The 17580-nt window shown below is 41.8% G+C and overlaps 1 protein-coding gene across 9 annotated transcripts in view; it reads left to right on the top strand.

Moving 5' to 3' along the window:
- ctnnd2b (catenin (cadherin-associated protein), delta 2b) overlaps positions 1-17580 on the top strand; it is a 183703-nt gene that overhangs the window by 136791 nt on the left and 29332 nt on the right. For all 9 annotated transcript variants that reach the window (XM_074650254.1, XM_074650251.1, XM_074650248.1 and 6 more), the window contains one exon: positions 14862-15048. In XM_074650254.1, coding sequence (XP_074506355.1) covers positions 14862-15048 — 187 coding nt within the window. The remainder of the gene's footprint in view (positions 1-14861; positions 15049-17580) is intronic.

Here is a 17580-nt window from a genome sequence, read left to right as displayed (position 1 = left end):
TTTGTTGGTTTGTTGGTTTATCTGTTATTAGGATTACTCCAAAAGTCCATGATGGATTTGAATGACATTTTTTGGAGGGGGCACAATGAACAATCCATCTGGACCATGATCGGGATTCAGGAATTTTTTTAAGGATTCCGATCAGCCAGAACATTAAGACCTCTGGGTATGACACATGCACAGTGTAACTGATGACGCGTTGATGATGCATGACCCCGCCTCTTTCCTTCAGAGAGAGAGACAGAGAGAGAGCGGGGGTGGCAGGGTTGGGGGGGACAACTTTAGATTACAGTTGAGTTCAAGCAAAGCTCACTTGGTGATTGTTGGAAACAGTAACGACGACGGTTTAGGTGAGTTTTACAATGCTCTGCTACGTACAGCGGATCTCAACATAAACAAAAATACACGTGGATGATGGCGCCAGCTGAACGGAGAGGGGGGGTAATCATACTCGGGCACCTTGGCGGAGGTCTGCGCTCTCCGAGTGCCATTCAAGTTCTAGCATGTGTTTGCTTGTGTGTTCACATACTGAAGATTTTCATATGAACTGAAACAAAGACACCTTTTTCCAAACCTCATTACAGTAACACAAAAAAATACTGCACGTAACCCTGCACGTACATTCCTGTGTACAAATGTACAGGTATGAACCACTTACATCCATATGCACGTACATACATACACACATATGTTGCCTCTTGTGTAGAACCACACACACACTCAGATACTCAGGAACATTCACTGAGTATCTGGCGATACAACACACAAAACACACTGTACACTGTACTGCACTCTCCCAGTTACACTTGAGCACAAATACAGAGATGTACACACACACACGCACACACACACACACACACACACACACACACAGTGGAGAGACTTGTTTACCACCTGCCTGCTTCCCAGCACTCATCAAGTACTGTTGACTTGTCAAACTGAGATTCTGTGTGAAAGGGCTGCACCGCATTTGTATCCACAGCAGGTTTGTGTTGCCTGTCAGTAAACACAAATATCATCCACATTGTAAAAAGGGTATCCAGGATTGATTAATGTTAAGGTACTAAACCCACTGAGGTCTTGGTTGTAAACTCACCACCAACAGGATTAAAGGCTTACCAGTGGTGCCTCCACTAGTGTTTTTTTATTTATTTTTTACAGCTTTTACTTTATATATCCTGGCAATCCCTTTCTAATTGGCATTCACACGGACGGCCACGGTAAGAGGACTTTTACCTCTGGAGGGGGGATGGAGAGACGACAGAGCTAAAAGTGGAATACCACTCCATTTTCAAAACTGATCTACATCCAGGATCCTCTGGGAGTTTATTCCAATCCCGCAGCCAAATGAGAAAAATGGATTTCTCTTCCCGGCTACCCACGCTCATGAAAACATCTCTGCTGTAGGCCTGTCAGGAGCATGGTGTTTCAAGACATGTCAGAACGCAAGATTTGAGTTATTTCTGCCTTGTAGAACAGTTTAATCTGTTTGTTTTAGGGTGATATTAGGAGAAAGTGAAGCAGAGCCCCTACGTACTAGACAGTCAGTATAGGTGGGGACAGTATGATTGTAGAGCCGGCTATGATTTGGCATAAGGACTGAACAGACCACGTTGGACCCAGTCTGTTCCATTTTGGGCCAGTTGGTGCTGACAGTCGGTAGTTAAAACACACAGTGTAAGGTGTGTGGCCGGAGGCATTATGATTTTGGGTTGTCCGTCCGTCCGTCCGTCCGGACCATACTTGTGAACGCTTCTTTTGGAACACCTTGAGGGACTTTCTTCAAATTTGGCACAAAAGTTCACCTGGACCCAAGGATGAACTGCGGGGAGCTCACCCAGTAGAGCGGGTGTCCCATGTACCAAGGCTGAGTCCTTACCGTAGCGGCCCTGGGTTCGAATCCGACCCGCGGATTAACTGATCAGATTGGTGGTCAAAGATCAAGGTCACTGTGACCTCACATCCGTCACATTCTTGTGAAATCACGGGAACGCCTTGAGCAAATTACTTCAAATTTGGCACAAACGTCCACTTGGAATCAAGGATGAACTGATCAGATTGTGGTTGTCAAAGGTCACTGTGACCTCACCATATCGGCCATATCGGGGCGGCAGTAGCTCAGTCTGTAGGGACTTGGCATACTGTCCGTGGACTGGTAGCTGGAGAGGTGCCGGTTCACCTCCTGGGCACTGCCGGGCTGCCTTTGAGCAAGGCACCGGATCCCCAAACTGCTCCCTGGGCGCTGTATAGTAGCTTCCCACTGCGCCTAATACTAGGATGGGTTAAATGCAGAGAGTAAATTTCACTGCGTGCTGTGCTGTGTACAATGTACAGTGTGACAATAAAAGCTGATTTACATTTACATTTTACATTTACATAACTCAAGAATTTGTATGCTAATTATGACAATTTCACACAAACGCCTAATAGGATCAAATTAAATGATGACAACCACGAGGCGGTAATTCTAGATTACCGTGGAAACAGGAAAGTCTTTTATGAACAGATGGAGTTCATTGATCTGTTGATATGCAAGCTCAGTAGCTGAGCTACTTCTCATCTGCGGACAGGAAGTCCTAAAAGACCTAAAATGCCTCTACTGGGAATGCATGTTAACAATGCATCTCCATGACAACCAGACGATCTGTAGAACGTTTGATAAAGTTGAAAGCTCCAGAAAAAGCTACTAGGTGGACCTTGAGGAATTGCTTTGTCAAACTATTTTAAACATTTGTGCTTCAGGAATTGGGGCCGGAGAAACCCAAACAAAGAGGAAAGGGATAATTTGCGTGGTCAACTGAGTGAAAGTTATTTCATAATCCAACTCATTGGGTTTCAGTGCACAGATCATTAGAGATTATCTCACTCTACAGTAATGAAGTTCACTGTCCTCCAGGCCTCCCTATACAGTCCTTGATCCACTCATTTCTCCGTCCATTGTCTCATCCCAAATGAAGCGTATTTCTGCCATTTCTTTGCTTTTTCAAGCAAACTGATTGAATAGATGACTGTTTCTGTTTTGGTACAGGAACGTGAAAAGGACGTTATCACAGGATTTCACCTCTCAAAAAACTACTAGGTTTTTGCCCCAAACTGCATGTGATTATCATAAAGTGGGCATGTCCGTAAAGGGGAGACTCGTGGGTACCCATAGAACCCATTTTCACTCACATATCTGGAGGTCAGAGGTCAAGGGACCCCTTTGAAAATGACCATGCCAGTTTTTCCTCGCCAAAATTTAGCATAACTTTGGAGCATTATTTTGCCTCCTTCGCTGTTTTTCTAGTTTCATATGTTGCCAGTATCTTCACTCTAGCTTTAAAACTGAGCCTGCAACAGGTTATGATGTTAATTAAAAATCGATGCAGCGTTTTGGAGAATCAATACAGTATCGCAAAAACATAACATCGCGATACTCATGTGTATCGATATTTTCTTACACCCCTAGCAGATACTGTAGAAAGAGAGCATCTCATATCGATGCTCTTATCTGGCAGTAGGGTTGGTTTCTGACATCCAAGTTGCAATTAAAAAACAAATATGGACACTTCTCGTCAGCCATTGATCAAGTTAATTAAAGCCAAATTGAATGGACACATAGTGCTGTATTGTCCGATGATGTGAACACTTGTAAGTTTTAAACATCGGAATCTTTCCTATGTTCCAAAAAGGATTTGAACGCAGGCTTAGCCTACCAAGTTTCCAACTCGGCTGTTGCACCCATACTTACGTCCCGTCCTTGCAAACTCTCCTAAACCAAACTGTCCCCGCGTCCCACAGTGGCTGCCCTTGAGCTCTTATCCACTCTCCTAGTTATTTACAGCTGTACTTCACATCAGGGTGACATGAGATTCTGGTGAGGGACAAACATTTGAAGCGTTATTCGTGGTAATAAGAGACAGTCGTGATGAATACTAACATGAACCGAGACGAGCACGGGGGAAAGTGAAAGGCGTCCTCGCGTTACCCACATGCAATGGTGCGGAGTGTGACCCTTGCATGCTCTGCGCACATGTATGTATGTATGTATGTTTATATGTGCGTAGCGAGTATAGAAAAGGGGTTTTCGGCTTAGCGGAGATGGAAATAAAAGGTTTTTTTGTATGCTGCTGGAGTCTTAAAGAAGATTACCATATAAATTAGAGCAGCAATTCAAGGCACGGAGCACAGAAATCCCTCCTGTCACAAATTAATCAGCTGAACGACCGACCGGACGCAGACGGACCATCTCTCTCTCTCTGTCTCTCTCTCTCTCTCTCTCTCTCTCTCTCTCTCAAAGACCCAGAGGAAATAACTCTCTCTCTCCCTGTTTCTCAGCCTCTCTCGCTCGCTCTCTTATCCCTCTGTGGTTGGGTTTTCGTAATTGGTCTCCCTTTCTCTTCCTGTCCTCTTTGCCTTTCTCTGTCTCCGCTTATTCACTCTTTCTCTATAACGCCCATCCTCTCTGCCTCTCTCTCTTTCTGCTGAGCATTTTGAATCAGGATCACAGTGGGAAGCCAAGCTGCCTGCCTTGCTAGCTACAGATTCAGCTCCACACACACACAGATACGCACACTCTCTCTCTCTTTCTCTCTCACGCTACAGTTTTTCTTGATGGCACAAACAAGGTTGTTGCTCTCTGCTCTTCAGGCTCTCTCCCTCCTTTTGTTTTAATAATTGCTCTCTCTTTTTTTCCTTCCCCGTTCAGAACTAAAGATGATTATTTGGAGGGAATAAAGCTGCTTTAAAAGAGTAGATATTAGCTCTACCTCTGCAGATCAGATGCAGCGTATAGCGGAGTTGTGTTTGTATTCATGTGCATTTTGTAAGCAGGTATTCTCGGAGGTTGTTTAAAGACAGTGAATTTAAGAGTATTTGTTTTTGCAGCAATTAAATATTTTAATCGATTAGCCCTATTTTAATGCATTAAGATTCTGAAAGTCGTAATTACTGATGTATACATTTTTATCCTCAAAGACACTTACAGAGAAATGCCAACATCATGATGTCTTCCCTCTCTGACTCACAGAGCGCTGCGTTTTCTTTAACTTCTTTATTCCCTTTTTAAAAAATCTGCACGTCATCAGAAGCTGCGGTTCCACTTGTCATTACAATGCAACTTTTTCATCCAGTCACAGCAGCACACATCATCTTAAGTGACAGGTCTGGATTGCTCACGTCGGCGTCAGCTCTTCAGAAGCAGATATGGAAGTTGTCAGGCTCACGCTGTGATGGGAACTCTCCGCAGTCTCAATGCAATCCAGTCACAATGCTCATCCAGTTTAGGCATAGCAAAGAGATGAGGAACGACATCTACAAAGAGTAAGGGAAACGCAGATTAAAAGGGGGAAACTGCAATGACAAACACATAGTACGTAGTGCTGCATATAGTACAACCATGAACTATGTAGCCTTCTGAGACCTGCAACATTACTGGATTCAAGAGGCTGTAGCGAGCTCTAGTCTTAAAGCTAGAGTGAAGATACTGGTATCACATGAAACTAGAAAACCTAAGGAATCCATTGGTACCAACCATAACATGCTAGCTTGTTGGGAAATAAATAACGCTAATGGGCATGAGTTAGGCTAAATTTTAATAAATGCCAATGGGATTTTTGGTTAGATGCCTGAAATAAGGTCCGTGGTTAACACAAGTTTATGAGATTTTATATTCTACAACATAAAATATGTCAGTTCACTCGTGAATTTTGAAGCTTTTACGCATCTTAAAAAAGGCGGTTGCTAACAAGTGGCTAAATGAGACTACTAAACGTCATCACACAGAACACTATAGTCGCCTTTAGCTTAGTGGCGGCGACGTGAAGTCATGCGACCGTGGTTTGTTTATAGCCTAACGTTAGCTTCGAATGAAACCTTTATCGCCCCTAGGGGAATTTGCTTTGCACAAGGAGCATTAAAGACTATCAAGAAAACATCAACAACCATATATGACAGCACATAATATAACATGCAGCATGAGAACAGCATCATTTGTGAAATGAATAAAGGACATCAATTGTAAGTTTAAAAAAAAATGCAGAGTTCAGACCATGAGGCCAAGGCTTGTTAAACATGTGATATCTCTTTTAGTATGGGCATACTGTACCTGTGTCCTGAAGATTACATGTTAAGTGGTAGTACATATTGATACATGGTAAATGGACTTGCACCTAGCCTTTCTAGTCTTCTGACCACTCAAAGTGCTTTACACTGCACAGCATTCACCCATTCACACACATTCATACACTGATGGCAGAGGCTGCCATGCAAGATGCCAACTTGTCCATCAGGATCTAATCTAAATACTGATTCACACACCGAATGGCACAGCATTCAAGAGCAATTTGGGGTTAAGTATCTTGCTCAAGGACACTTCAACATGTGGATTGGAGGAACCGAGGATCGAACTGCCGATCTTCCGATTAGTGGCCGAACCTGCTCTGATCTTGTGATCTAAATTCATGGGGTACTGGTCTGTCTTTTTACTTCTGGCGATTGCATTCACACTTCAAAAATCATAAAAGTGGTGTTCATTTGTGGAGATTATCTTGCTGAACAAAACGTGTAATTATCATAAACGTGTGTTTGCCACAGAGCTTATTTTCTGCAATAATCCAAAACCCACTGGAACAATCCCAATGGCTTTTTGTCGAGGGAACCAGGGCGATGCTAACTTCCTGGATGGCCTACAAAAAAATCATCGTCCCTGCAGGGCTATAGATGAAATAAGATATGATGTGATGACTGAATAAATGAACACATAACACTACAGTAGCAGGCTCACCCAGCCGGTACAGCAGCAGAGGTATAGAGGTTTGTTTGACCTTCATGTGATCTACAGTAAACTGCTTAGCTACACTGTTTCCTGTTTTTAATGTCAATTAAAGGAGCCAAACTGAGTAAACATGATTCCAAGCTATGGCCGAGGCTCATTAACACAAAGCTGTAGGCTTGTGTGGACCAAGTGATTAACGGTGATCGATGTTCACCTCATTATGAAAACAAAGAGTGAAGCTTACGCCTCAGGCTTTTAGCTTGAGGACAATAAACATGTGCAAAAAATTGATAGCTACCAAATTAAGCTTTTACTCTCAGATGCTTGCAAAAATATCATAAGTGCCGGGACTCTGAAGTATACTGTAGTACAGTTGATATTATGTGAGTGTCAGTAAATGCAATTTGCAATGCTTTTGCATATGATATACATATTCAGCTGACATCTCTTCCCCTTTATTCTAAGAAGGGAGAAGATTCAGTTGGTTGCAATCTGCAACCGCTAGAAACATATTCATTCATTCAATAAAAACTTCAGATTGGATAATACAACCAAACTGCATGTAGGCTGCCTGCCTTTGAATCTGATTTTGGAAGACATCTCCATATGGTAACAATAAAAATGGACTAAAAAATGCACCTTCATGTAGCCGTTGACTGGCTCGGCAGGACACCAGTGATCTTGAGAGCCTGTTTTCTACATTCTGCTTCTGCTCTGCTTCTGAAGATGACACCAATTATGATGACTGATTCAGCCATTGAGTTGTTAAAAGCCTTCTGCAGACCCATTCAAATGGCATGGTAGTTTACACAGTGCCCGTCTCTCTCTCTCTTGTGACAAAGGCACCCTGCTGTTTTCAAGGTCAAACCATCGGTGTGGGTTCTTTAGAGATGCTGCGTACCTAACTTGAATACAAGCGGCTGCTGAAGGTGCTTATGCGCCATGTTTAGCTTATTCAGACATACAGTAATTACAGTAGTTATAGTTTGACTGTTCGGTGTGAGAATTTAAGCTTTTGATTACTCGATGGTGCACATACACACACACAGAGAAAGCTGGAAGATGCTTTTCCAGCCTTATGCTAGATTTATCCTTGCCGCATAGCGAGTGTTCGCACGGCCAAAGTGACGTCACACCATCAGACATGGCCCTTTGCGGGGGTTCAGTGCGGCATGTTTTCGCCTATCAGTACACAAGATGTTCTAACTGGGCGGAGAAAATGGATAACTTTGAGGAATTTTGAGAATGTCGGCTTGCCGCGAGGAGAAACCCGCACGGAGTATTAAAGATCCAAACATTTCCTCGTCGTGATTTCGCGTCAGCTCATGTCCGTGCGACCGTGCTTGTGGAAAGTATAACCGAGGCTTTACTCAGCTGTTTTGTGGTAGTTGTCAAAACCCTTTACGTTAACGCTTTATTATCGTGTTAACTTTGACAGCCCTCATAATAAATGTAGCCACCATTTATTATGAGGGCTGTCAAAGTTAACACGATAATTAAACATTAAACGCTTTAATGCAAATTAGTTTTAACGCCACTAATTTCTTTAACACAACTTTCGATATTGATCTTTCGGAGGTCGTAGCTTGCTCAGTTTTAAAGCTGAGAATGAAGACACATGGCATCATATGAAACTAAAAAACACATAGTACGTAGTGCTGCATATAGTACAACCATGAACTATGTAGCCCTTTGAGACCTGCAACATTACTGTATTCAAGAGGTTGTAGCGGGCTCTAGTCTTAAAGCTAGAATGAAGATACTGGCATCATATGAAAATAAAAAACCTAAGGAAGCTTGTCAAGAAGAAGGCTAAATAATGCTCCAAACTTGCGCTAAATTTTGGCGAGGAAAATCTGGCACAGCCATTTTCAAAGAGGTCCCTTGATCTCTGACCTCAAGATATGTGAATGAAAATGGGTTCTATGGGTACCCACGAGTCTCCCCTTTACAGACATGCCCACTTTATGATAATCACATGCAGTTTGGGGCAAGTCATAGTTAAGTCAGCACACTGACACTCTGACAGCTGTTGTTACCTGTTGGGCTGCAGTTTGCCATGTAATGATTTGAGCATATTTTTTACTCTAAATGCAGTACCTGTGAGGGTTTCTGGACAGTATTTGTCATTGTTTTGTGTTGTTAATTGATTTCCAGTAATAAATATATGCAAACATTTGCATAAAGCAGCATATTTGCCCACTCTTATGTTGATAAGAGTATTAAATACTCCCTTTAAGGTACATTTTGAACAGATACAAAATAATTTGCGATTAAATATTTTAACCGATTGACAGCCCTAATTCTTTCTGACAGCTGTGAGAAGTTTTGGGCTGCATATAGAAGCCCTCTTTGCTCTGCTCGTATGTAACATCCATTTCTCTTTGATGTATCTTCTTCTTGATGCAGCAACTGCCCCGCGTCCCCGTGGAGATAATTTCAGTTCAGTCTAATCTAACATAAACACATGCAAGCACAACAGATACAAACACACATGTACACAACTGAGTGCCGTAGGCTTCAATTTGCCATGTTATTATTTGAACATATTGTATGCTAAATGCAGTACCTGTGAGGGTTTCTGGACAATATTTGTCATTGTTTTGTGTTGGTAATTGATTTCCAATAATAAATATATACATACATTTACATAAAGCAGCATATTTGCCCACTCCCATGTTGATAAGAGTATTAAATACTGGACAAATCTCCCTTTAAGGTACATTTTGAACAGATAAAAAATGTGTGAGTAATTTGCGATTAATCACGATTAAATATATTTAGTCCAGCAAATTAGAAGAAAAAAAAAGAAAACAACAAGAAAAAACTCACTTTGTAAAAAATATCCTCTCTCTAAAGGTCTCATATACAGAGTGGTTCACACAAGGACAGGAGTCCACAAAAAACACTCAAAAATACATCAGGAGAATTGGGGAACAAAGAAAAAGAAAAAAAAGATCAAGAGGCGAATAAAGAGACATGCCACGATGTTGCAGAAGAGAGAATTGTGACAGGGGAATGAAGATACGCCGCAAATGAGAGATGGGGAAATGGCTTTAGAGACAAAGAGAGATAGCCAACATATCCATTTCCCCTCCCTCCGTAGAACACTGCATTCATCACCTCCTGCTGCCACTCATGATGTAAGGCTGAGGCAATTAACCTCCTTCATCTGTCATACACTCATGGCTTTGTGTAGCTGTGTGTGTGTGTGTTAATGTGTGTCTGTATTAATGTGAGGGTACATTTAGTGTTTATTTTGTATGTGTGTGTGAGACAGTTTGTGCGTTTGCGAGCGTGTGTTTCAGATCAAAGATAAAAGCCCCACCGCCTTTCACCTCGGGGAGATGATGTCATTCTCTGCACAGCGAGAAGTGACTCTGGCACACAGCTGACTTTACTCACCATGATAAAAAAAAAAAAATCCCCTTTTTTCTTGCAGCTGCAGCGTGACATCATGTGGCAGGCATTACATTCTGCCATATGTGTAATATATGGTTATTAATTTGTAAAACACTTTTACTTGTAAAAGCAAAGTGAATAGAGTGCTGCAAGAATGAGTCCTAAAACCCAGAAATGAGTTTTGACATTTTAGCACTTCCGGTTCCCTCGTCTGGAAGTCAGTGGGTTTTTAGTTAGAAGCCTGAAATAAGGTCTGTGGTTAACACAAGCTGAGGAGATTTTAACGTTTTGTTCTACGATATAAAATATATGTCAGTAAATATCCCACTTGTGAATTTTGAAGCTTTTATATGTCTTAAAAAAAGCAGTTGCTAACAAGTGGCTAAATGAGACTACAAAACGTCATCACGCCGGCTCTTTCGCCTTTACAGCCTCGTTGTGTATATTACACACTCATGCGACCGTGCTGTAGTTCATTTATAGCCTCACGTTAACATTATATCATTCTGTAGCTTCCCAGTGGTGTATTTAAATCCGAACATTCAAGTTTTGGTCAAAGTATGTATGTTTTAGCGTCAAAATGTTATTTTTCCAAGCCCTTCTAAAAACTTTTTTCATGATATATAAGTGAATCGATTTTTTTCCCACCCCTAATATGGACATCCTTATATTCAGTGTATTAACGTTACATACAGTAACTTAGATGGCGGTCGACACGCTCCCAGTTTGGAGAAGCAGACAGGAGTACCGGCACGGAAGCTGAGCAATGTACTGCTTTGGACGCCACGTTAGTTCGGATCCGAAAGTCACACAAGGATACAAACAAACTGCTGTAACTGATCGATGCAGCGGTAGACCAGCAACTCCCGTGTACTGCGAGGTAAAATGACTGTTGTTTTTGTGACTGGAGACTGGTCTGGTCTTGAAGACCGCGATATAACGGCTTCATTCCCCCCTCTTATTACCTCGCAGAACACGAGAGTATACATACAACCCAACTTCAAAAAATCCGAACCAACCCTTTCAGTTATTTCCAAACATAGCACGGCTAACTTTGACTGAGCTAGCATTCACATTATTCATAACCTTATTGATTAGCTTACTTTGTAACCTACGTCACAGCAACATGGCTTTTCAGAAAAAACGTCCCTGATGAACTCCTGATAATCTACAGAACACGTGTACATAGGAACTACTTTCTACTAACAACAGTTAGCCATAGTAAGCTGACAGCGTATTAAAGACATGGAGATAAAATAGACCTACTCATTTAAGACCCCAAACGAGCTTATTTAACGTGTCAGAGTGTTCCTTTCAAGAAAAGTAATATTAGTTCACAGTATTTATTTTGTAAAACTCGCTGACTCCCAGATGTGGAAATCAAGGTCAGCTAGAATTATTACGTGTCACATCGAATGTCAAGGTCATCAAAAACGCGGCGCGCCTTCCTTGCCCTCTTGAGCAGCAGATAAGACGAGACAGAGAAGAAGACACTTTTGCTAACGTGACAGGCCCGGCTAATTACCGCCGTGAAGCCAGAAGCTAGTCATTTAGAAACTCCTCCTGACCACAAACAGACACTGTTAACACCCCGCATAAACACACAGAGTCCAAGCGGCTGACAGAGTTAAGACTGATTTGTCGAGGGGGCTTAGAGATGCACATGCACACGAACACATGTACGCACACACAATAACAAATTCATACAAACCCACAAAGACAGATAACAGAAGCTGTAATTACACAGTCGCTGTTCAGCCGAGGGTGAACAACACGGCACTTAAGAGAGGACGGCGTATTCCAAACACACAGACACACAGATCTGAGGATAGGATGTTTTACCACTATTACAGCTATAATTACAACCATAAAGGAGAAGGGAAGATATGCACAGATATGACTAGAGGTGGCCACTCTCAAATGCACACATATAATTATATAAATACAGAGATTAGGACTGAGAACGCTTTGCAAGAGGAAGGTCGACGACAATTGTGTTGCAAAGATGCGCAAGGTTATCACAATTTTGTGTGGATGAGTGTTTGTTTGTGTAAAACCACTCAAGAAATCAAAGTGTTTTTCAGCAAAATGAGATGATTTGCCTCCTACCCTCTCTGTACTTTGCTTAAAAGGCTCTAACAGATGCATGTGTGCAACGTTTTACAGTAGTACAACGATTTGTATGATGTCTTACACAAAGTTATTTTGTTGTTTTTTTGTGCATTTTCCTACGAAGGTCCAGAAACACAAGTGATCAGTCCGCCTGAGTTAGCTCCTGCAGTGTTTAGGCAACTTGTCTAGGTTTAGGAAAAGACTGTGGTTTGGATTAAAATAAGGATGTTTGAAATACTTGGTTAACTTAAACCTGCAATAGGCAGGCTCTGTTTTCAGGCTTCGACCAATCACAGGTAATTTCAAACAGAGAGAGTTCCTATTGGCTGTTCATTCAACAGAGGCAGCTGTCAATCACTCGCGAACTCCGATGAAACGGTCAAACTAGGCAGCGCTGAACAAATATGAATCAATATTCTGTTACTGTAAAGCCTATTTCTCTCCTCAAATGTTCTCAGAAACATCTTGTAGTGTAATGTTTAGTTGTAAAATGAGAAAGTTTGCTTCGGCTGGTGGGCAGTGCTTGGTATTTCCTCAGCTGATCTCATCATGGCTCTCGGGTTGACAGCTGCTCAGAGACGGCAAGGCTCCAGCTGGTCTCTGATTGGTTGTTTTCCTCCACTCTGTGAAATCCTACAGATGCAATAGGAACACCGGAGGACACAGAGGCACCTGATTTTTTTCCAGATTACCTGTCTCATGCCTACTGTCAGAATATAGTGACCATTTTATGGAAATAACTTTTTTTAATCATATTTTCTCCATTTCTACCCACTGCTGCTTTAAGCCAAAAAAGCTACTTCGTTAGGTTTAAGGAAAGATCGTGGTTTGGGTTAAAATAACCAAGTGACAAATAAGTCAATGTTGACTTCTGGTTTCACAGGGGCACGAACACCGGTCTCCTGGGTGAAAGTCCAGTGTTTTTAGACCCACCTCATCCACCCCGACCTCCTCCCTTTTCCGTCTTTATACTACTTCACCTGTCCTGGCTCACGATTACTTGGATTACATACAAATTGTAATGCAATACTTTTCGTAGGCATTGCATAGGGATAGCTTTTGTCTATTCAGTGGCCAGTATGTGTGTGTTTGTGGCGACTGGCAAAACAAATGAACAGTAATTGGTAGGCAGGAGAAAACTCACTCCATTGTCTTGGTTGTCTCGTCGCTGTATGTTGAATTCAGGTGAGGATTAAGAGCAGCAGAGAGCTGCAGTGGAAATGTGTGCAAGTGATTTCCTGCCGTCAGTACTTCTCTTTCTCTTTTTTTTTCTTGTGTACGTTCTGAATTAATTACAGCAGCACTGTGGTGCAATAAATTAAAGGTTATGTTTTGAAATATTAGAACAACATTGGAAATGCGTCACTCCTGTGTAATTAAAGATGCAGGATGCTAATTGCTGGTTGTGTATGTATCTGTGTACTTGATGTGATGTGTGTATTTCTACACCCTAATGTGTTTTTATTATTACGGCATTGCCAAATCTCTACATGTACATTTTGAATCATTCAATCAAAAATCACCAAAGAACAATTTACATGAGCAGGTATTTGTTTTAGAAACTGTATAAGCCAGAAAGTGAAAATAGAGTGGGCTTCCATTAGCCAGCTCTGCAGCTACACAACCCAGAGACTACATAACCATCGCATCCATGAAAGGAATGTGCAGCACCATCTCTAGCTCTGAACCACGTCGTCTGGACACATGCCCCAGGCTCAGCAGCAGACATTTGACAGGCCAGAGTCAATCAGTTTCACTTTAAGTGGCTGCTGCTGGTCCATAACTAATATATTACCATATTATATTTTGGAAATCTGCATGCATAACTCCCATTGTCCTCAAGTGGGATAGAGCTGTGGTCAACACATTCTCACTCCCAACTCATCAAATACCGCCGCTTGTTCAGTGCCCCTCGGTATCGGAGACCGACGCACGGGGTACCCCGTCTTGCGTTACTTTTGGACGAACCGGGGACGGCGTGTCAATATACGTTTGTTACATGCATAGTGTCCTTTCCGAACAAACTTCCGTATCAGGACTGACGATACCGATGAGTCACGTGACTAATGACTGAGGTGACAAAATAAGTCAACTTTACTTTTACTTTCACACGGGACACAAACACCGGCCTCCTGGTTGAAAGACTTGTGTTTGTTTGACCCATCCACCCAGAAGTAGGCTCATTTTCTCATAGACTTCTATACAATCTGACTTCTTTTTGCAACCAGAGGAGTCGCCCCCTGCTGGCTATGAGAAAGAATGCAAGTTTAAGGCACTTCAGCATTGGCTTCACTTCTCAGGATCGGAGGTAGCCCACTGGCAGTCTTGGTGTGCTAATATCATTAACAATGGTTTTCCAGAAAGCAATGACAGTGAGCCGGCATGCACTATACCAGGAATGTATTATTTGCAGCAGTTATTTTCCTTACTGTGACATCAAAATGTCAAAATGTCTTCCAAGAAAAAGGTCCTAGTTTTGAGAACATGTGTTTGACTGCGGTAGCTGTCTGTGCTCCGTGTGTTCGATCACGCTGCTCACTTCCTTTTTCTCCGGATTGGTTTTCACGTCCCTTCTCCCCGCTGTCCTCCTCAGGTGTTTTGTGGAACCTGTCGTCATGTGACGCCCTGAAGATGCCTATCATCCAGGACGCCCTCGCCGTGCTGACCAACGCTGTGATCATCCCCCACTCGGGCTGGGACACCTCTCCGCATACACAGGAGGACCGTAAGCTGCACCTACACTCCTCCCAGGTCCTCCGCAACGCCACAGGCTGCCTCCGGTCAGTGTAACTATCGCCTTCTCCAATGTCTTTATTTATCCAATATCAAGAAGAAAGAGATTGTTATTATATGGCCTATATTATATGACCTGATTGAGTATTTTATTGTCGCAGCTATTTCAGCAGAGGGATGACATATTCACTCACTTAGCGGAGATGTTTTGCTGTTCACAGTCCGTCATTATCAATCCCATTCAAACTGAGAAACAAGTCCCTCTTAGTTCACAACAGTCTGTTATTTATAGACAGTATTCTGTGTTATTTTTACCGTCGTCCACACAGAGAACTGACAGACTTAGCTGCATTTAAGATGACTCACCACTTGGCTTTAGAGCTGCTGTGGCTTTTCGTTTTACACTTGAGACGTGATGCTAGTTATACAGTGCAGTCTGGAAGTAGTAGGACTGTGACACATTTATTTGTTGTTGTTTTGGCTCCGTAAGCAAGTCAGATATTTAAAAAGATAAACAGTGACTATAAAATCTAAGTGCTAACTATTAGTTTTGAATTCATTTATATATTATTAATACACCGGGAATACCTGACATATTATTTTAAAACAATTCAAATTACGGAAAACAACATCCTGTTCCCTCACCTTAATTAAAGGTCTTACATTTATTTCATGTAAATTAATAATTTTTAAAAAATAACACATCCACAGAGCTTTTAGAAAGATGCTAAATTAAGGTATGGCTTTTCCTAAAAAAAAACCATTATGATTGTGAATTAATCATTTTAGAAATGTTCACAATGAATGTTTTGTTTCTCTCTGTGACGTTTGGTTGCTGCTTCTAACAAGGCTTGTGAGCCAATAGTATAGCAACATTGGTATCACGTGGTATCTCTGCGTTGTCAGCGATCAAGAGTCTTATGCTTCGTTCACACCAACAACGCAAAGCCGGGATCATTTGTGTTCATTCGCATCACTCGCGCTAGTTGCGCCGGTGAGGAGAAGGGGTTTAACTCCATGTAGAGACCAACAACGTTTCATCAACCGTGGCCGAATTGAACCTGCCGATCGTACATGTTGCAGAAGTCCCAGATACGTCGGAAAACCAAACGCTGTCGTGTCTGGGTTCATAACATCACCCAGAGGCGTTTCACCGAGCTGTAGTCACTGTATTTAGCAAGCCACACGTCGCTACAACAGTATAAACCAAAAATAAACAGACTGTGCTGTGATTTAATTACAATAAACATATCCAAAGGATGCTGAAATAACTACATAAGGATGCAGATTTGTAAAAAGTCTGAACTCGTGTCTGTCTGCAAGTGTCTGTCGTGATAGCATCCTTCTTGCCATTCACGTCGCCAGGCGCAAACTCACATTTATTCGCCTCTTTGCATTGACTTTGTATGTAATCGCGCCGCGCGAAAACTTCACTTTGCGTTTGGTGTGACTAGTGCCCCATTAGTAGTTGCCAGTTAGCGTGAAAACGGATAAATGGCTGAGTTTTACGGTGAGCGCCCGGCTTCCCTCACTGACACTGGTGCCTCCATGGTGCCACATCGCCCTGTCGGAGTTTATTTCACAACAATGACTGGCTCGCTGTGCATTATCCCTTACATGTAACAATAACTATATAATCTTAAATTCACTTGAATATAAAATACTGTCTTCAGCTTGTCTAGCCTTCATTTCAGACCTCCTGTGCTCTCCATCCTTCAATATTCAAAAGAAGTCACGTGGAAGCGTTGCACAAAAGTGTTTAATCCTCAAAATTCTTGTCTAAAAGTATGTTCAGTCATTTTATGTCCAGCTTAATACTGTTTAGTCCTCCCTAAAGGAATACAGACAATTAATCAGAATAATCAGAGCTTTGTTGGCGGGATTAAGAATGTCTATGTCGTAATAGCTCGCTAGCAACGAAGCAACAACTACAATGACGAGTGTAAATGGCGTCTGCAGGATTGATATGTCACATAAGCTTAAAGTTGCTACTGACTGGTTAGGTATAAAAACAAAAACAACACACACTTACTCCTAACAAAAATATCCAAAATGAGCACTATATACGGCTGAATGAAGTGAAGTGAAACTAAAGGACAGCTGAGGACAGTTTTATAAAAAAATATCTTTTTATCATATTTGCTGAAAGTTGCCAGCCTGCAGCTTTAAAGTCGACAGAGCTAATCATTAGATATTTATACACATCAAAATGTGTGTTGGAGATGCTTTCCAGAGCTACCAGGACTGCATGATGAAATTTCCGCGGTCGAGACGGGGCTCATAAATATTTCTAACAGAAACATGTCGGCTGTGTACCAGACGTTTTTTTGATGTGCTACTTGTTCTCCATCAAACATTTCAGCATCAAAAGAAAAAAAAACACATCTTGCAGACAGAATAATGACAATTTAGCCTGAAACATTCACAGACTGTGTATGTATATTTATCTTTTTTTTACCTGTCTCTGATTGCATAGTTATCTTGCATTATTTCTGCAGACGTATATGTTAAACAATAGAACAAATAAGTGTTTTAATTATGTGACAGTTGACGCAGGGCTATATATGACATTTCTATTA

This window comes from Sebastes fasciatus, chromosome 11, assembly GCF_043250625.1.
Source record: "Sebastes fasciatus isolate fSebFas1 chromosome 11, fSebFas1.pri, whole genome shotgun sequence".
In the NCBI taxonomy this organism is placed as follows: Eukaryota; Metazoa; Chordata; class Actinopteri; order Perciformes; family Sebastidae; genus Sebastes; species Sebastes fasciatus.
The sequence above is the reverse complement of the archived record's forward strand: the minus strand, read 5'-3'. Positions and strand labels throughout refer to the sequence as shown.